General features: G+C 42.2%; 1 protein-coding gene across 16 annotated transcripts in view; it reads right to left on the bottom strand.

The window, feature by feature from the left end:
- Positions 1-20,794, bottom strand: part of TNRC6B (trinucleotide repeat containing adaptor 6B) — a 251,404-nt gene that overhangs the window by 45,452 nt on the left and 185,158 nt on the right. For 12 of the 16 annotated variants that reach the window (XM_033404923.2, XM_049693900.1, XM_049693898.1 and 9 more), the window contains 5 exons: positions 17,350-17,371; positions 10,332-10,670; positions 5,759-8,107; positions 3,971-4,129; positions 883-1,058 (listed from right to left, as the gene is read on the bottom strand). In XM_033404923.2, the coding sequence (XP_033260814.1) occupies positions 883-1,058; positions 3,971-4,129; positions 5,759-8,107; positions 10,332-10,670; positions 17,350-17,371 (3,045 nt within the window). The remainder of the gene's footprint in view (positions 1-882; positions 1,059-3,970; positions 4,130-5,758; positions 8,108-10,331; positions 10,671-17,349; positions 17,372-20,794) is intronic. The other 4 variants (XM_033404928.2, XM_012536632.3, XM_004279510.4 and 1 more) reach the window with 2 other exon arrangements.

Raw genomic sequence — 20,794 nt, 5'->3', positions numbered from 1 at the left:
AGAGAGTAATCGTATTCAGAACAAAATCCCACAGGCAAAGGGGATGAAGGTAGAGCCCCTGGCCACTGAAGACCTTCTAACATGGCACCCGGTATTTGAAAACCAGGATTTTTAGTTGTGAAGCGTTTCTTAGGGCAGCAAGGCTCCCATCCTCAAATTAAATACATGGCTGCCCACTTCCTATGTCCCTCAATGTATCTGTGGAATGAGAGGCTGGAACGAAAAAAGAGGGCTTCTACTGAGAGTCGTTCAGGTTCTAGACTGAAAACCAAAGTCCTCATCAAATTATGCAAATCAAAGGAGAAACTAAGTTGTTCTAAGATACAGAAAGTAACAAGTGTAGAACACAACTGGTACAAGATGTAGATAAGTCATCTAGTTGCTAACGCAGGGTTATGCACTGGCACCTCATTTTGTTGAGAAAAGGGTCCTGGGCCTTGGAGTTTCCCGAACGAGATAAAAATGAGTTGCGATGATTGCTGTTGGAGAAACCATATTACTGTGGTTTGTCTTTTACACATTCCTGGGGATTTACTCTAAGGACTGACTTGGCTTTAGAACGCAAAAGCGTAAAACATTTATAAGGTGTGCCTTGACAGCTTCCAAAGAATTATTCTAACGTGGAAGCCAAAGTGAGGAAAATTTCGTTTCTTTGAAAATTCCATCTTACCCACAGCAAGAGTTTTGTCATTGGAGATTTCAAGGTCATGGGGAAGGAAGATGAGGGGTAAAGAGGAAGTAGTTACTTGTTCTGAAGAAAATACCTCCCCTCTCACTGACGACCTCAGGGACCCCAGCTGCCTGGCTTCGTCCATGAAAACATTCTCAGTTCTGCCCTCTAAGAAAGAATAAGCAAGCCCAGGCATCTCTAAAGCGGGCTACCTTCATCTGTTTCTTTCCTCCTTGGCCCCAGCTTGCCGAACTGTGGGAGGAAGCACTTCCCTGAGAGCCGGCGGTGTTCCAGACTCCTCCATCCTCCTCCTCTTCCCAGCTGGGATGGCGGGTTCCTGTCACGGGCCCGTCACTCTCCCCCCAGCCGTCTTGCATAGATTTGGAATCTTTAAGAGAAGAATGAACCAACTGTACGCTATATATAACAACATATAGGTATATATAACAATAAGCTATATATAACGATAACCGCAACAACCACTCCCCGTAAATGCAACATTTTAGTGTATTTGTAATTGTGTCTAGTCTACCTGTACGGCAAGGCAAATATCATTCGAACTTTTCAGAGCAGAAATGGAAATCCAAAAAGGGTCAACGATACAGAGTAAGTTAATAAACCACAAATCAAGATTTCCTGGCCTCTGGTTCAATGGTTTTTTCCCCCTTTATACAAAGTTGACAGAAATCCCCCAATTGAAAAGAACCTGTCGTTACTTATAAGAAATTTCACATTTCAATTTAGAGAAATCTGTTCCTCTTAATGCGGATGTTTTACTGCATTCTTTAGTTTTACCCTCCTAAAAGTATGTGGTGAACTTTATAATGGACTTTACAAATATGAGGTATGGTAAAGAACAACTGTCTACCTTGCTTGGGGTGAAGAAAAGAACATGCAAAATGGATGAAAAAAGAAAACTGTATTAGATTTTGAGTATCAAAATTATGGTGAAAGAAGAGAAATTCACATATAGCCGTGAAAACTGGCAAGTTACTGGATTTACTTACACACTTGAAATGGATTAGGTACTAAAAAGATCCCAGGCAAAGACAATGTGTAAGCAATGGCTTTTAAAAGACAGACAGAGGATATGTGGTAGACAGGGAAAGAGGAAAACAGAACAAAGACAGAGGGAAATCAGGGCTCTAATATTCGACGAAATAGGACGTCATCAGTATCCAGGGTCAAATTTCACCAACATCCCCCTTTAAACAAAGATCTTTAATTTGGAGATTGGGATAATCCTTAATCTCCTTCTGAAAATATTGTATGGAACTGATGGATACACTTTGTGGTAATGATACTCTATACAATGATGGAAGAAGGGAAATACACTATCCTGCCTAGAAGCTCCATCCACACCTTCAATTTACCGAATGACAGGATCTTTATGAAGGGGTAGTTATTTGATTTAGATAGCTTCATGTGAAGTCTAGAGCCAGAAAGGTGTCTCTTCCAGGCCTTTCCTTGAATGACTGCTGCCATGCCCTAGGACCAGGCCTATGATGCCACGCAGGCACCCATCAAGTACACAGGGTGCAAGGCAGTTGATCTCCTCAGACTGTGGCATCATCTCCCAGCAACGCCATGGGGAACCTGATGGAACCTCCATGGGGTTCACTGAGCCCCCGTTGCAGGGGCTCTGTGACTGGGCAGCAAGAGGCAGGGCTTGGGGGCTGTCCCCTCCGCTGCTGGAAATGCCATTGATAACCAGGACCATTTCTTCTGCATAGGAGGTTATCCACTATTATTGTAAACACAGGCTTTATACATCCTCTGACAAGCAACAGGAATTAAAGACCCAACATAAGTGACATACTGACCCCTTCAAAGAAGGACGACATCCACGTAACCCTTCTTCTAGAGAAAGGAGCTGAACTTTTAACAAATGACTTCTTGTAGAAAGATTAGAAAGCTCCGATTTTTAGTCACAGAGCCCACACCAGATATAAGGTATCTGCAGTCTAGACAAGATCACAGGTTAACTATCAGCATCAATTTGGTAGGCTGTGATGATCTAGCCCCTTCCTCTATTACACACTGAAATTACCCAGAGAAGGAGTAAATATAACTACAGCTTTAACTGCAGATATAGATGATCCTGAAGAGTAGAAGACTTTTTAAAATCTGGAGAAAAGTGAGTCTTTTGTGATGGACAAAAGATGATCCTGAAGTTGGGAAAGACACATAAAAATCCTGAAAGCACTGCTAAAGCACCTCCTTGTGCCAAGGGTCTGCTTAATGCCTTCCAACAGCATTTTGGATCTATTCCAAGTCTACAGGATGGTATTTCCCATGATGATACAACCAATTTTGCAATGAAAATCAAGACGAAATCAAATTCTTTATAAAGCTATTTCTATGAAGTGAAGGAGATTCGTAATTTTTAAAATGCAGTCAAGTTACATAGGAACAAGAGTGAGTTTCTAGAATACAGATAGCTAAGATGATATTCCTTCCTGTGGCATGGTAAGAATCATACATATCATAAAATAAACTTGACAGCAGAATTTTTTTATTCTTGTTCAAATTTTGAGTATTCAGTCTGACCACATTTTTTAATCAAAAGACAATTCCTTAAGTCTGCAATATGGTAGAAAAGTGATGTTGGAATACTTTTTAAGAAAACTATAAACAAGTGAAAACAGATACTCGAAACTGAATTTTTCAATTGAGCACCATCCAGTGGGACGTTCCGCAGCATCCATTTACAAAGTTTGCAAATTACTGTGACTACACATTGCCAGCTGGATCTCGTATAGCTCAGATTCTCAATGATCACGAATAAGTGTGACGTGCTTTGTGTAAAAATTCAAATGAAGAAATCTTTGTTGGGTTCAAGAAACCTTAAATGTGCTTACGTGGGTGGACGTATGAGAAGAGAGACAAAGGGGAAAGGAAGGAACGGAAGGATGAAGTCACTGGGCAGCAGAGACCCTGTTCCACGTTAAAAGCCAGGAGTTTAAAAAAAAATAATACCAACGTGAGAGTAGAGATGCAAAATAGATCTAATGAGCAATATTTAAGTTACTGAGCAAAAAAAAAGCACCACATGAAAATTTCAATTCTGGCCAGACACTACACCTAAGTTAAAACGAAATCAACAAAACTAACATGACTTTTAGTTCACTGTAAGCATTTTTACATATGCCAAGTCCCCAGCATTTGCTGCTAACCATTTATTAAAGGTTCAAGGTCCTGAATCTCACTGAAACAACAGTTTAACAACAGCCCTCACCAAAATGTGTGACCCCCAAAGTTATAATAGAGACTCCCTCAAAAATAATGCCGTATACTTACTAGGTTTCATGGCATTTGGAGCACTGGAGGGTGTGGTCCCCCAGCCTGTGGTCGATGCTCCTGTGTCATCCATTTCACCCCACCCAGGACTGCTTTCATTTGGCTCACCCCAAGCTGAAGTACCATTATCTGGAGCAGGTGGTGTGCTTTTGCTCCAGACTGTAAAGAAAGGACATGTATCTCTAAGAATGATTTGTTCAATGAACACCATAGTATCCACTGGGGGTGAAGGTAGGAGGAACAGGCACTCCTGAATTCTGCTGGTGGAAATAGAAATAGGTACCACCTTCATGGAGGGCACTTGGCATTGTCACTTTAACTTTTTGCCCAGTAATTCCACTGCCAGGAAATTATACCACAGATATACTTGTAAAGGTAGATGAAATTACATGTACAACAATGCCCACTGCATCACTGTCAGATAACATTTGGAAGCAACCTAAATATCTACCAAAAAGGGACCAGTGAGACCAATCGTGAGTTGCCCATCAAATGAATACTATACACGAAGCAATTAAAAGACAGAAATGTACATGCTAACGTGGAAAGTTTTTAAGAATAATGAAAAAAGCAAGGTGAAGAACAGTGTATATAGTACAATCCCTTCCGTGTAAAAATTTTAAAGGATAGATATATTTTGCTATACGTATGAATGAAATTTTTGAATGGCACACAAAATTCTAAGACCTGCAGGGAGAGACCCTAGGGGCTAAGATTCTTTTACTTATTACCTTTTGCTTTTCTGTACAGTTTGAAGGGTTTTTCCTATATGAATAAAAATTTTTACATGTTCTAGGTAGGGAATTAATGAGCAATCTTCATTTCCTTCCTCATTCTTTTCAATATTTCAAGAAAAGAACTAATTAAAAGTAATCATTTTCTAAGTGTCCATAACTGGATTCACTGAATACTAAGCTTACTCTGGAAAGTGGAAAATTAAATATTATGACTAATTTTAACTAAAAACAACAAACACTTGAATGGTGCATCCTCTTAATTTGTTGAACTATATGAGGACATTCAAGTTGACAATGCCAAACTAAGAATGATTACCAGCACTACTTTTTTTTTTTTAAAGAGTTCAAAATCCCGCACTCCCCCCACCCCCTGCCCCACCTTTTTAAAAATTTTCACCAGCACTATTTTTAATTTACCAGGTATGATGTTTCCTACTCAAATAAGGAGGGAAGAAAGTTTAATTCTGGACAACTGATTATCATGAGATAACGATCTCCACACAAAGAAGTACTCCACTTCCAGAGGTTAACTAAAAATCATCTGGAAAACGATGGAAACCTTCCAGATCCCAGCTTTGCTACAGCATTTTCTGATGGCCTCTGCAAGAACAACACAGACTACTTCCCGTCGCCGGGGCAAGAGAAACACAGAGGATGTGTCCACAGGCAGAACCAGAATGGAAGTCAGGTCTATTTCTGCTCCTATTTTAATTCTTTATTTTTAAATCTAGAGCACAGTTTGTTTAGCAAGATATAAATCTTTTGGATTCTGCAGACCAATACAATTACCAAAACGAAAAAAAAAACTGGAGAGACTAACCCAGGAATGCCTACTTTTTCCTTTTGCCAAGAAAGAACATTAAAATGTACTACCAGCATCTGTTATCACTACCATTTTATAAAAAGAGAGTCTCTGTTAACAACAGCCTAGAGTTAACGTAGGAAAGGTTCCCAGAACAAAGCTTAGTTAAATAAATGCATCTTAATAAAAATGCCTTGGTTTAGGATTTCTTTTCTTCACCCAAACCTGTGAGAAAAAGCCATCGCCTACCTGATGCTGATTTAGCAGTCATCGGGGTAGGCAGGTTTGGTTCTCGAGGTGCTGGGCCCCCTTGGGAATTCTTATCCCACAGATTCACATTCTTGTAGTTGTAACTGTTAGGGTCTCCCCACGCCGAAGTGCCATCATCAATGTCCATCTTCCGACTAATCGACTGTGGGGACGGCTCTTCCCAACCACTGGGTTCCTCATCCTTCGGGTTCACTGGCTGCGGCCCGCTGCTCCAGTTGGAACTGGAAGGTCGCCCATTGCCTGGAGGTGGTGGGGCTGGGCCTCCCCATGAACCAGAAGTCTCTGGTTGTGGTGGCGGTGGCTGCTGTGCCTGCTGCTGCTGTTGGTGCTGTTTGTTCCAGGAACTGGGTTGTCTGCCTGTCTCTGTCCAGGCTGTAGATCTTTTGCAATCTTCCCACCCGCCTTTTGAAGCTAGGCTTGCATTCCCACCGTTCCCCCAAGTTCCGATTTCATTCTGCCCTCCTTCACCCCACCCAGACACAGGTTTACTGGCAGAACTTTCCCAATTGCTAGTTTTCGCCTGATCGACCTCCTCTCCCCAACCATTCTTTCCAGAAGTCCATCCTTGATTGGGCTGGCGTCCACCTCCCCACCCCTGCTCCTTGTTGGAATTCTCATTCCAAGAGGAAGATGTCTTTTCATCTGGTCGTCCTCCTCCCCAACTGGAAGAGTTGTTGTTCTTGTAGTCATTCCAGCCTCCTGTGTTCTTGGGGTCTTTCCACTCTGTAGAGGCTGAGAGCTCCCCCCATCCAGACTTCATTTGATTGCTTTGGCTGGGTGCATCTCCCCAGCCCCCTGAGTTCTTGGTCTGTGTGGCAGCGCTCTCCCACCCCTCAGTTCCTTTGTCAGATTTCCCCTCGGGCCTTGGCACCTCTTCGATATCCCACACTGTGTCCTGCTTAATTTGAGTTTGGCCCCAGCCAGTGTTTGAGAGCACCCTGGGGTCCAAATCAGTTCGGCTCAAAAGAGTCTGCAAGACAGCCTGACAATCAGGATGTGTGGGCCTGTACGACCGACGGCCAGAATTATGACTGTCACTACTTCCTGCTTTGTGGTTGCTTCCAGTGCTTTGACCTCCAACTTCACTTCCCGTGGAGCTGGAAGATCTTCCCCAACAGGGAGCCTGGGCATTGCCTTGGTTTTCAGGGAGGGGGTGGCCCTTTTGATTGTCCCATGCTCCAGTGCTAGAATTTGGTTGGTTTGGACCACTCCATTCTCCAATTTTCAACTCATCAGACCCAGTCGGCTGTTTCCATTCTCCCTGAGAGACCCCAGATGTCATTTTGTTCCCTTCACCCCATTTGTTGTCATTAGAGTCCTGAGGGCCAAAGTTCCAGGACCCACCCGTAGACCTGTTATTGTTGTCCCAAGAGTCATTTTTTGACCCGGTTGATTTCTGAACAGGAGCTCCTTTCCAGGAGTCCTCTCTATCCTTTCCATTGTTCCCATTGTTTCCAGAATTGCTCTGTCCAGAGGCTGTGTCAGTTCCAGAAGGCCCCCTAGCTGCACTCCAAGATCCAACACTCCCAGTCTTTCGATCTCCAGTGCTTTGTGAAGGGGCATCAGTGCTCCTGGAGGCGTTCCCCAAGCCCATTCCGAAGGGCATTCCCTTATTCTCCATGGGGTTTGGTGAACTTAAGTTCAAGGAGTTAGTGTTTCCATTTTTTGGTCCATCAGTGTTATGAATTTGAGCCTGTTCTCTGCCAGAGACAACAAAATTAACACCCGCATTTTCCATCTTTGACTGCTGTTCCCTGGATGCCTGACCTACTGTGCTAACCTGTGCACTGGAATTACTAGTATCCGTTTCCAATGCCCCTTTCCTAGAATTTCCTTCTTGGACCAGCGCTGGCCAGGCAGATGGGTTGCTATTTGGGTTAAAGTTGCTGAAGCCAGAGCCAGGTCCAATTCTGTCCTGGCCGCTCACACTCCTCCAATTCCCTAGTCCATTGTTGCTTTCTGTCGTAGAGTTGGAAGATTGAACAGATTTAGCCTTAGGGTCAGATTTCCAGACCCCAAGATTACATTCGTTCCCAGAACTTGCAGACTGGCACTGGCTCCCTTTTCCTTTGTTACTAGTGGTGCTTCCTGGCAGAGTGCTCTTCTCAGAGCCAGGGTTCGAGGCACTGTTGTTATCGGTGGTGTTTTCGGAAGAAGACTCAGTGTCTTTGCTGGCAATGCAAGGCCACTCTTCCATGTCAGACCCGTCTACAATCACCTTGTCCCAGATGTGAATAGGGTTGGGGGAGGCGCCGTTGTTGGAGGAGGCTCCCGGGCCCCAAGTGGGATTTGCATAATGTGAAGCAGCAGCACCTCCAAGGGCTGACTCTGAGAAAGAGAGTGTCTCATCAATCACAGCTGCATATGCATGCTCTATTAACACCCCAAGCTCCAAGTGCCCCAGAGGAGAGTTCACCATGCTTCCCCACAAACTAGCTCTCTACCCAGCTGCCTGCCTTGGTAAACTGTATCACACCCGTCTTAGTCATCTCTTCTGTTTTGCCTGGTTGGTGTATTTGCTAAATCTCGCCCCCTCAGCATCTCTCAAAGATACCCTCTTGCCATTCCTAGTGACAGAGAAGGGGCTTCCTGTATCTTCAGACAAGGCAATAACACCCTGTACTTGCTTTATATCTCCAATCCATGCTGAACATTCCTGGCTGCAGTGAGTTTTCTAAAGCACACTTTTGATTATATCACTGCTGTGTGGAAGGCAGTGGATAGTTTCTTAGTGTACAAGAATAAAGCTAAACTCTCTGGACTGAAGTTTGATCAAGATGCTCCACAACCTGGGACCAACTGACTCTTCTAGTCTCATCTTCCACTACTCTCTCTGACGATGCCCACATTCCACAAATTGCACCTCCTCACCCTGGCACCACTCCACATAGGCACCGCCTGTTTTTTCCTTCTGAATTCACAAACTGAAATTTACCTGTCTTCCTGGGCCGAGTTCAAGTGCCATTTCTTCTATGAAACTTTTTTGAGCTTTTACCACCTGAAAACCACCTTTCCCTGTCTGGAGCCATTTTGCTCAGTGTACTGTGTTCACATCTTCCTTTCCCCACGTTAGTGCCTTTTAGTCAGAGACCTATCTTGCTAATAACGTTTGAATTCCACATGGCGACCAGGGAACTGCTACTCAGTAAGCATCTACTGAATGAGGAATGCCCATCCAGCTAGATGCTAGGGGCAGACAAGCATGAATCAGTTTGTATGCCCAAGGAACTTGATAAAATAGTCTGGCTCAGCACATATTTGATGGAATTTACTATATTTGGTGGGGGGAAAAAATGACCTGTTTTTAGCCCAATAATTTCTAAACTTATTCCTTTCACCAAAGAACTTTAAATCAATATGACATTGAAAAAAGAAAACTATTACATAGAGCCATATAAAAATAAGGAAGCAGAGAATCTCAAACTCTTGAGATTAGGGGCCTCCTTGGTTTTAAGAATGTAAACAGGAGACTGACTCACACTGGACCCATGTCGATGTCCACGCCTGGCTAGACTCAGCTGCTGAAGTGCCCGGCACAACCGCTCCCTCACACTTCCCTTTGCAGCTGGTTACAAGGGGACAGGAAGGAAGGGCCAGGAGGCCTTTCCCTGCCTGATTTGGGCCTGGCCTGACAGCTACCACAAGAAGCCTCATATACAGGGCTTATCTCTGAAGCCTGTGTCACCACGAGCTTTCTTTCCATCTTCGCTTGGCACACAAGATGGTAACAGAATTATCTAGGCAATTCTATGTTCAAATCAGAACTAGAATAAAGCGTCCTGTCATTAACAACCACCAGCCCATTGTCCTTGCCTGATGGTCTTCAAGCTCTGAATTTTAATTTAGTCTCAAAAAATATTTTAAGAATACGTGGAAATCTGTTATAAGCTTTTAAAAAAAAGGGGGGGATGGCACCTGGAAGTTCTTTACTGTTAGCTGTTTAGTATTCATCTATTAAAAACACTCAAAACTTCCAGTAGGACCCTTCAGCTAAAGATCCCTTATATCTACATACAGTTTTTAACAAAGCTCAAAATCCAGGGCTCTCTAAAGAAATACTGATTTTAAAAATCTAATAAAAGAATGGTATCATGTGGGATCCTCCCAAGATTCTACATTATCATCTAAGAGACCATTCTCTCTATTCTCCTGGCATTCCAGGAACGTAAACACGGGAGTCTAAGATTCAGAACCAGCCTCTGCACTAGCCTCACTTCCGTCGCCCCCTGAGCACACACCTGTGGGGGAAGCTGGGACTATGGAGGCTCGAACTGTAATGCTCTTGTCTGAGGAGGAAAAAAGGCCCCAAAGAGAGAGGAAAAACAGCAGCGACATTAGACGCTCAGGCCAAGACCACACGCACTCATTGGATACCAAAACCCAGTTTCAGAAGAGAAATGCTGGTACACATCTCACACTGGGCTCCTCCCCCATCTTTTGAGTAACCCCAAGCGTCTATATAATTAACGTGGACTTTACATGGGCAACGCAAGCGACATGCTCACTCCCTGCAGCCGCTGTGCCTCCCGTTCACCTGCATTAGGCTCCTCACCTGGTGCGGTCCCACCCTCGCTCTGCAGCAGCGCTCCTGTCACTTGTGCGTTGGGGTTTGCTCCTGGCGCTGTGGAGGGAGGAGGCCCCGCCCCGCCCCCGAGGAGCATGCAGGACGGTGGAGGAGGCTGCCCACGTTTTAGTAACACTTTGTGGTCCTGCTGGCAACGGAATCGCGGCGGCACCTCCCGAGGCATGTAGCGGGCGGCGCTTGGCGGTTGTCCGTTCGGCACTGCCACCCTTTTGGCATTGTTGCCACCATTGACTGGTGGCGATGGAGAGCTGCCAATTGGGCTGGCGGCCGTTGGTTGGCTTAAACTTGGTTTCGTCACTTCGGGCACTGAAAGAGAGAGATTGGGAAACAGCCTTTGAGATCAAATTCATTTTTCTGAAGATTATTTTTTTTTTTAATTATTATTTGCTTTTGCGGTACGCGGGCCTCTCACTGTTGTGGCCTCTCCCGTTGTGCAGCACGAGCTCTGGACGCGCAGGCTCAGCAGCCATGGCTCACGGGCCCAGCCGCTCCGCGGCATGTGGGATCCTCCCGGACCGGGGCACGAACCCGTGTCCCCTGCATCGGCAGGCGGACTCAATCACTGCGCCACCAGGGAAGCCCTGAAGATTATTTTTAAGAAAGTTTCCATGAGACCAATTCTAATAAGACAACTCTTCTTTCACCCGACTCTGAGGGACATGGTCTTTCCAGATTCCCCAGCATCTTCAGTTTACCGAAGGTACGGTAAGGGCAACGAGTGATAGTGACAAGGATTCAAAGACTGAGGTATCATGGAATTACATTCCATTAACTAAGGAGGAGAGGGAAGCAAGCACCATTCACTCCCCTAAATCAACAGTGGGCTGCCTAGAAGGTCTAAGGATGCATACAAACCCCACACAAAACCCATGGTAAAGGTTCAAGGCTCTCAGCCCAAGGGCCCTTTCCCTTCATCCACATCCTGAAAGACTGGCCTCTGAGAAAATTTCCCCCAAGTCCCCGGACTAGGTAGGCTACGCACCCTTCATTTGGGATCCTGGAACATGCTGTCCATCTCTGTACCACTGAATGAACTGGTTATACTGACATTCTCCATTTACAGACCCTTCTCCCCACCATGCCAGAAGTTCCTCAATGGCAAGAATCTTTCATCTTTCTTTCTCAGGGCCTGGCACAGAGTAGTCCCCTACAGGGAACCCCAGGCCTAGAGAATCACAAAATCAACTTGGTTTTGGTTTCTACAGCCACCTGAACTCAAAGACTCTTGGCACTCTGTGTAAACATTAGAAATGTTATCTTTTTGCTTCTGTCCAAAAAAAAAAATTAAGTGGACCTTGTGTGTGTTTTTTCAACTGTTCATTTAAAATAAAAATTTCAAAATGTAGATAGTTCTCCTATTTACTTTAAATACTTAATGTTTTCCCTCACTTTTACAATGGCAAACAGGAAGTACTGGAACATTGAGACGACCGTGAAGCTCTGCAGGACCCCTTGGCTTCCCCTCAACCCTACAGAAAATGTTCCTCTGGATCTGCACCTCCCTTGCTTCATCTTACCAAAAGACTGCCACCCTTTCCAAGAATATCCACCTGGCAAATGCAGGCTGGCAGCAATACAGAAACAATCATTGAGACTGGTAATTCAGATGATTCTGAGGCCCAAATCCTTGACACCCAGAGTCATGTTAGGGCCAGCCCTGGTGGCAGTATTGCTCTAACTGCTGAAATGATGCTGGGCCAGCATGTTGCTTGTTGAACTGGGTCCTTTATGAGGAGAGAGGTACATCATCAAAAATCAGGGGGCCCAATCTATACCCACTGGGCATTGGTGAGTACTGTTGAGTGACAGGAAAAAAAAGAGTAGGAGCCTGAACTAGCTGCAAAGCAATGCTTGGGTCTAACCTTAGTCAATCATGAGGCAGTTCTGGGCCTCCTAGTAAGGAAGGGAGGTCAGAGGATAAATGAATGAATGAATGAATAAATAAGTAAATAAACATATTTCTTAAGAAAATAAACTGGTCATTATCTAATATTATTAATATAGTACCCTTTGCATGACTTATAACAGCCAGTGGATAAATAACTGATAATGAATGAATAAAGATGAATTATTTAATGATTCATTTTCTATCTGTGCCTGGAGGATTCTGTAGCACATGGCATTCCCAATCCCCTTTCCTCTTATTATGAGAATAAACAAGAAGCTGACAAAGGCTGGCGGGATTCTTCCCAACCAGTTTTTAGGACAGAAGGAGTTATGCTTCTGCAAGGCTACCCTTCTATAAGGGGGCTAGAATCTCCACTTTAAGGTAACCAGGTTTGTTACATGCCTTCCCTCATTTCTCTAAAATAGAGTAAGACATGGTAAGGAGAGTCTACAGAGCTGAGATCTGAACATCAGTTCGACTAACTTTACAACATTCATAGCATAACCAAAGAAATCTGGTGGGTACTGTGTATTGTGCAAGATTCCCTGCAAAAGCTCCTCAAGGCATTTTCCCACCATCACGTCAGAGGTAGAATGGATCATAAACGATGAAGTCATTGTAAAACAGGACCACCGCTTGACCACTCTCCTTGCAACATGGTGCTCTATTCTGGGAGATGAGCCATTCAAAACTCTAGGACACAGTCAGAAAAAGCCTGCCTGTGATACATGTTAAGAGCAAGCTGTTTCAGGACTTGAATGAATTCTTATTGTTGTTTTTTTTAAAAATTACATCTTTCTGTAAATTCAAGAATTTTCAACATTTAAAAGCCAGTCACAACTCTAGGCACTAACTGGAGGGCAATGCAGCTGTTGGGCAGGATGCCCAATCCGACCTACTTCCGAAAGTCCAACTAGAGACATCAGAATCAGTGCGTGTGCCACGTCATGCTCCAGAAAGTCAGGCAGTAACAGAGGAGAGGGAAATTATGATTAAGTCTGAATTACTTTTTGGGCCCTCTCTCTTCTCTTCTGAACCTTAGTGATTTTAATAGCTTGTGGTGCAAATATTTCTAAAGATGAGCTGCTCAAAATAAGGGCACAGTTTCTTATTTTCCAGAGAGAAAGTCTGTGGCTTAAACATGATCTCTGCATCAGGGAAATAAAGACGTGAAAAATGCTGGGTATCCTATTTTCTAATTTGCATTCATTTACCCCCAAAAGCCATTTACTTACTCTAATGATTGACTCTTTTCCCCTTCCCTGCTGCCATTATTTAATACCATTCTCATCTTACAGTCTGAACTTCTAATTGCCTCTATTTCTGAAAAACTTCAATAAGATTCTTTTTCAGATAAAAGTATTCTTTAAGAAAATTCCGATACGGGTAGGACCAATACAAACTATTTTCTTTAAACACCTTTTTGTTTCGGTTTTTTAATTAATTTTTATTCTTTAAATACCTTGATGGTACCAAACATCAAAAACAAACAAATAAACAAAAACAAACAAACAAAAAACCCTTCTAGAAATGTTTTAAAAGTAGTAGTTAAAATACAATCAAGCTCTAGAGAAGACATTATTTTAGACTGAAAATTTTCTTGGTGAATAATGATGAGTTACAATGCAATACAAAAAATCTCAAAGATTGATGACACACAGAGTGGCTGACACACACTCAACACTGTTCGGTAATCTCTAAGCACTGTCTCCATTTCTCTACCTTCCACTCACTCCCCATACTCAATGCACACTGGCCTTTGTCCAGATTGTCTCCCTGGAAGCTTCTCTCCTCGTTAAATCACTAATGATTCCGCTGTCATTCTAATGGGCACTAGTTGGACCTCGGGGGGAGAAAGCTTACCTCAAATATTAATCAATCAGAGTAGACCCAAGGTTATTCAGTGCACGCAGCACCACGCACCCACTGTAATATGACTTCTGGAATGGACTCAAAAGCCGGAGTTGTGGCCACTGTACAACAGTGGTCCACCTCCTCAGGTATGCTGATGGGAAAGTGCTGTTTCTCTGCTGTGTCCAAACTGGGTAAAGGTTATGAAGTACTGCTTTGGACAGCAGTATCTGAAAATTTTAATTTATATTGAGCTGGAAGCTTTTCCCTGTTGCTTTGACTTACCAACAGACATTTACCAAGGAACTGCTAAGTGTCAGGCACCAGAGCCCTTCAAATCTTTGAAGATAGTTACCATAGCTTCCCCATGTGGGAAGCATTCCTTGGGAGTTAAACACTCCCCACCCCCTTCCAGTATTTAACCCTGCCAGAGGGGACACAGGTTCAAATTCCTTGACCATTCTGGCCCAAACTCTTCATAGTCCATAGAGGTTGATCTCTGTTCCTTTGCATAGAGTGGTGCCCACTACAGGAACTGTGAATCCCTGCCTAGATACTGTATTTCCAGTAATGTAGCTTAAGGTCATGTTAGTTTCTACAAATCGGTTATTTCATACTGATAACTTCCATTAAGCCAACCGTCACCCTAAGATCTAACATCTTTTTTTTTTTTTTTCTAACATCTTTTTAACAATGCTAAATGGTTATGTCCAAACTCTTCCATTACATAGTCTATTTCTTCAATCCTAATCATACCCTTCACCCCTGTTAAATCTGGTCTATTACATCAATCCCACAAACTTTTCCAATTCCAAGACCAATATCCAACAAAGGAGGAGATCAGCTTCTACCTTAAGTGCCTTTTAGTTATTTGCTACTTGAATAGCAGGCCCAGCTCTGGCCCATGTCTTCACCTAACCTCCACTTGAAAGCCCTTGTCCTGTTTTCTCCAAAATTCTCACTTTTTTTAAATGATGGAAAATAAAGAAAATATGCTGAATTTACTTTTTCTCTGAAGTACGGACAAACCTTACTTCAGTCCTCTGTACAACCAGAGACTTGGCACCAACACAGTCTTTTTTTTTATATAGGGTCTGTTGGGGAAAGAGAGGTGGATTCAGAGTTAAGGGGAGGCTGCCTGAGGCAGGCACCATCTTTGGGAAGGGGAATAGGACCCAGAAACATCAGCTGAGGGAAGAAAAATGGGATTTAGGCAGGCTCTTGCGAACAAAGATGAAGATGTGGCTGTAAAACGGGATAAAAAAGGTAGAAAAATCAGGGCCTCCTTCTACTTATGGTCTAACATACCTCAGGGATAATTTTTATTCCCCAGTTCTAACAATTAAATCCCTTATGAGACCCAAAACAGGCTCTCAGCTCACTTCAGGATTATTTTAATTTTTGAGTGGGAGGGTGGTGGCGATAGGGGGGTATGGAAACTGTGAAACTGTATTCCATTTTATGGTAGGTATGAGAAAAACCCTAAATGGAGGGAAACTTTGGTAGTAAGTAAAAAAAAAAGTTTAATTTGTAAGGCTTTGGCAGAGAAAAGAGGAATGTGATTCTGAGAAGAGACCTGGTACAAATAAAAAAAAAGAAAGAAAACTCTAACGGATTTTCAGTTTTCCAATAGAAATACCACTTAACGTACAGAGCAGCTTATTTCGACAGCTCAACTGGTCCTTGGAGTCACAAGTATTAAGAACTGTGGCCAGGCCCAGGAACCCAACCACTGTGTTCCAGCAACCACAGAGTCTGGATTTCTTAGGAAAATGCCAATTTTCTCATCTGTTGTCCTCATAAATCATCAAAAAGTCCTATAAATATACTTATATGCCAAAATCCTTTCCTAGACAGTATACTGGTTTAGAAAATATGGACACTGTTCTACTATCAATAACACTATTTCTATGGTAAAGTATAATTTATATTTCAAACAAGTAATTTATAGAGATACTTCCAAAATAATGCCTACCCCTGGGTTAGAAACTGGCTGGAAGTACAAGGGGAGAACACTGTTCTCTCTAACTAATTAAAATAATTACAGCTAATAGTAGTTTCTCTCAGTTTATTTCATAAATCACTACAAAGTTCCAGACTATATTCTCTTTGAAATGCTTTTTGATTAGAAATATATGACAGTAATGTCTACTCATCTGAGAATTTTTTAGTTTTCCAGAACTAAGTTTCCTAAGAAACTAGTACCATCTTTATTAGTCTTCCACCACTGTGTGACATACTTTGGCCTGGTGGTCCAATAAAACGAAACAAAACAATTTAGAAATCAGTCATTAGAGAACCTCCCATCAAGCCTTGGCCTCTCCATGACCCTTTTCTTCCCCCATGTTATAATCACATCTGATTCCCTTCATCCAGGGTAGTGGTCCTCAACTTGGGACATATACTGTGGTCACCCTGCAGAGCTTCCCTACATCGATCTGCTAGGGCTGTGGCCTGGGACCATGAAGGTTTGAGAGGAGACTGGGCTTGCGTGTTTTGACAAGTCTATGCAAATGATTCTAGTGCATATGCTAGCAGACAACAACATATTTAAGTGGGTGAGGTTAGGAGTTACAACACTGGTCTCAAGGAATTAAGTCTCCCATTCTTAAGGAGAACTGACCAAAAGTATGACCACTGATTACGCAAGACTGCATGATCAAAATGAACAAAAGAGAAAGAACTGAATACACACAGACCATTAGAGGTCGAGAAGGACCTCAGGGACATCTGCTTCTGTTTACAACACATCACAATTTTGTAAGAGTTAAAGTGCATTATCTTTTTTAAAAGCATATTCCAGGCTCTAGTTCAGAAGACAGCATGAGCATCCTAAATGTAACACTCATTTTCAGACTCAATGCCTATCATGGATCAAGGTGGTGAACAACCCTCTGCAAGGTGGTTAACAACCCATCTGTAAAGTAGGGACCAGTGTGTTGCTTTTGCTATTGTTCTAAGAAAAATTTTGAAAAGGTTCAGTTCAAAATCATCACCTCTTTACTTTCAAAACAAGGTATTATTACACTGTCTAATCTCTCTTCCCTCCCAAAAAATGTAAGGCCAACTAGAAACACTAAGTACTTTTAATTTGTCATTACTGCTCTTCAGTGACTGCAAACAGCCAAACTTAATTACTCTACACCCACTGTCACGAATCAAGTGGATTGGAGGCTGAGTCAGCAAAGTGTAAAATCTAAACACAAAAGAGCATAAATCTAAAAAGGAAAAAAAAAAAAATCTTACCTTTGGTTTTTTGTTCCGTGACCTGCAAAAGAGATGTGAGTAAAAGAGATGTGAGTAAATGAGACTTGCTTTCTAATTCTGTATTGTATTGTAAGACTACTTTAATTCTGATATTAGTAATTCAAGGTGTCAGATACATAGGCATACCTAAAGTTCAGAAAAAGTCAGTTCAGACATCCTTCTAAACACAACGGCCATATGTCCAGCTATAACTTACACGACCATCATTATGAAAGATTCTAAAACTTAAGACAAAAAAGCATTCCACTCTCGTTAAATGAGGTCCTTGCACTGGGAATGCTATTTCCCATTCAGGGACCTCAATGACTAGAGAAAAGCAAATGGATGAGGCCCAGAAACAAAATTAACTACAGAGACAAAAAGATTTACCTGTGAGTATGGACTCAAACACTTGACTTCAAATCTAGAAAGCAAAGTTTAAGGGGCCATACTCAGAGGCATCAGAGATCACGGTAGGAAAGCTGGATTCAAAACCAAGCTATGCCACTTCCTGGCTATGCGATCTCAGTTTTTAATTTACCTTCTGAATGAAGATAATAACAGTATCTCCTTTGCAGAAAAGGATGCTATAAGGATTAAATCAGATATCCTACACCAATGCTTAATAACTGCTATTATCATCAAAGTTTATAGAAAATAATGTGAAACAGAAATATTCAATAAGGTTGAAATATATAAATTTTGAACAAATACAGATTGCTTTGTTGAAAGTATTTCTTTATATAGTAACTAATACATTTCTGGAAGTGACTAACTTAAAAGGTTGGATATGCTGAGTATAATAATGGGTTTTTGGAGAGTTTGGAAATGATGACTAGGAGCCACACGGAAAACTGCTTCTGCTATTAAGAGGGGAAAATAAAGGAGAGCATCTAATTATACATGCCCTATAATATTTAAGCAAAACCACAAAAGGTCATGAATAAGAAAAATATTCCAAAGGAAATGCACCAGAATTCCAATAGGGGTTAAATCACATTATTGAGATCATGGGTTATTTTGACCCCCTTTTCCCAACTGTTAATCTTCCAAAAAATATTTTTATATTAGTTCTCCGACTTCTGTAACAAAAATATTCCTATAGAAGAGGTTTAATTATTTGTGGCTGGCAATCATACTAAGTTACTGCTTTGGGTGTTCATGAAAACATGGTCATCTTTGGAAGGTCTGTCCTGTGGCTAACCAGCCCCTTCAAAACGGATTCCAGCACACCACTGAGTTAAAACAATCCACTTGGATGACCTCCTGGAGTGTTTCTTACATTCTTGCATTAAAAGACAAGCTAATTCTGCTGTACTGATTCTGTGGTAGGCAGCCTCTTAAAATGAATGTGCTTCCCAGTACTGTTACAGAGCTCAATTCTACCGTATAATTTCTATAAGCCCATATATCGAAGAATGAACTGATTTGTATCCACATACCAATTCCTTAAGGCAACTGAAGATTATACCACTGTAAATACTTCTCACAATGCCATTTGGAAGAACAGTTATACAGGAAGTCAATGCCTTCCCTAGCTGTAAGCAACAAACCCAACTAATGTCAAATGTGTCTTATAATGTGGGTTCTGTTAAAAAGAGCTGCCCCCAGACGGTGAAAAGCTGGATGATCAAAACATATGTTCTGCCAACGCTAAACAATGATTCTTTAGCAGCAGGAGACTAACGAACGTGAGTGAAATCCTTCTCTGACACCTCTCTCATGAGTGAAATCTAACAGTTTACTCAGGGATGGTTCTAGAAAGAGCAAACCGCCATAACCACTGAGCATAAAGGAAAAGAAGCTCGTGCTTAATTTCTATGTAGAAAAAACTTAATTTAGCTAAATAAAAGTCAGTTCTTCAGGAAAATTATGTTGCCAGCATCCATTCTTGACCGTTCACTTATTTTTTTAAATACATTTATGTATGTATGTATGTATGCATGTATGTATTTATGGCTGTGTTGGGTCTTCGTTGCTGCGAGTGGGGGCTAGTCTTCATTGCGGTGCACGGGCTTCTCACTGCAGTGGCTTCTCTTATTGTGGAGCATGGGCTCTAGGCACACAGGCTTTAGTAGTTGCAGCACACAGGCTCTAGAGTGCAGGCTCAATAGTTGTGGCGCACGGGCTTACTTGCTCCACAGCATGTCGGATCTTCCCAGACCAGGGATCGAACCCACGTCCCCTGCACTGGCAGGCGGATTCTTAACCACTGTGCCACCAGGGAAGTCCCGACCATTCACTTCTTTTTTTCTTTTTTTTTTAAACATCTTTATCAGAGTATAAATGCTTTACAGTGTTGTGCTAGTTTCTGCTGTATAAAAAAGTGAATCAGCTATATGCATACGTATATCCCCTCCCTCTTGCATCTCCCTCCCACCCTCCTTATTCCACCCCTCTAGGTGGTCGCAAAGCACGGAGCTGATCTCCCTGTGCCATGCAGCTGCTTCTCACTAGCTATCTATTTTACATTTGGTACTGTATATATGTCAATGCTACTCTCTCACTTCGTCCCAGTTTACCTTCCCCCTCCCTGTGTCCTCAAGTCCATTCTCTACGTCTGTGTCTTTATTCCTGTCCTGCCCCTAGGTTCATCAGAACCTTTTTTTTTTAAGATTCCATATAATATGTGTTAGCATATGGTATTTGTTTTTCTCCTTCTGACTTACTGCACTCTGTATGACAGACTTTAGGTCCAGCCACCTCACTACAAATAACTCAATTTCGTTTCTTTTTATAGCTGAGTAATATTCCATTGTATATATGTGCCACATCTTCTTTATCCATTCATCTGTCGATGGACACTTAGGTTGCTTCCATGTTCTGGTTACTGTAAACAGTGCTGCAATGAACACTATGGTACATGATTCTTTTTGAATTATGGTTTTCTCAGGGTATATGCCCAATAGTGGGATTGCTTGGTCATATGGTAGTTCTATTTTTATTTTTTAAGGAACCTCCATACTGTTCTCCATAGTGGCTGTACCAACTTACATTCCCACCAACAGTGCAAGAGGGTTCCTTTTTCTTCACAACCTCTCCAGCATTTATTCTTTGTAGATTTTTAGATGATAGCCATTCTGACCGGTGTGAGGTGATAGTTCATTGCAGTTTTGATTTGCGTTTCTCTAATGATTAGTGATGTTGAGCATCTTTTCATGTGTTTGTTGGCAATCTGTATATCTTCTTTGGAGAAATGTGTATTTAGGTCTTCTGCCCATTTTTGCTTTGGGTTGTTTGTTTTTTTAATATTGAGCTGCATGAGCTACTTGTATATTTTGGAAATTAATCCTTTGTTGGTTGCTTCATTTGCAAATATTTTCTCCCATTCTGAGGGTTGTCTTTTCGTCTTGCTTATGGTTTCCTTTGCTGGGCAAAAGCTTTTAAGTTTCATTAGGTCCCATTTGTTTATTTTTGTTTTTATTTCCATTTCTCTAGGATTTGG

Source organism: Orcinus orca, chromosome 11 (genome assembly GCF_937001465.1).
Source record: "Orcinus orca chromosome 11, mOrcOrc1.1, whole genome shotgun sequence".
Classification (NCBI taxonomy): domain Eukaryota; kingdom Metazoa; phylum Chordata; class Mammalia; order Artiodactyla; family Delphinidae; genus Orcinus; species Orcinus orca.
The sequence above is the reverse complement of the archived record's forward strand: the minus strand, read 5'-3'. Positions and strand labels throughout refer to the sequence as shown.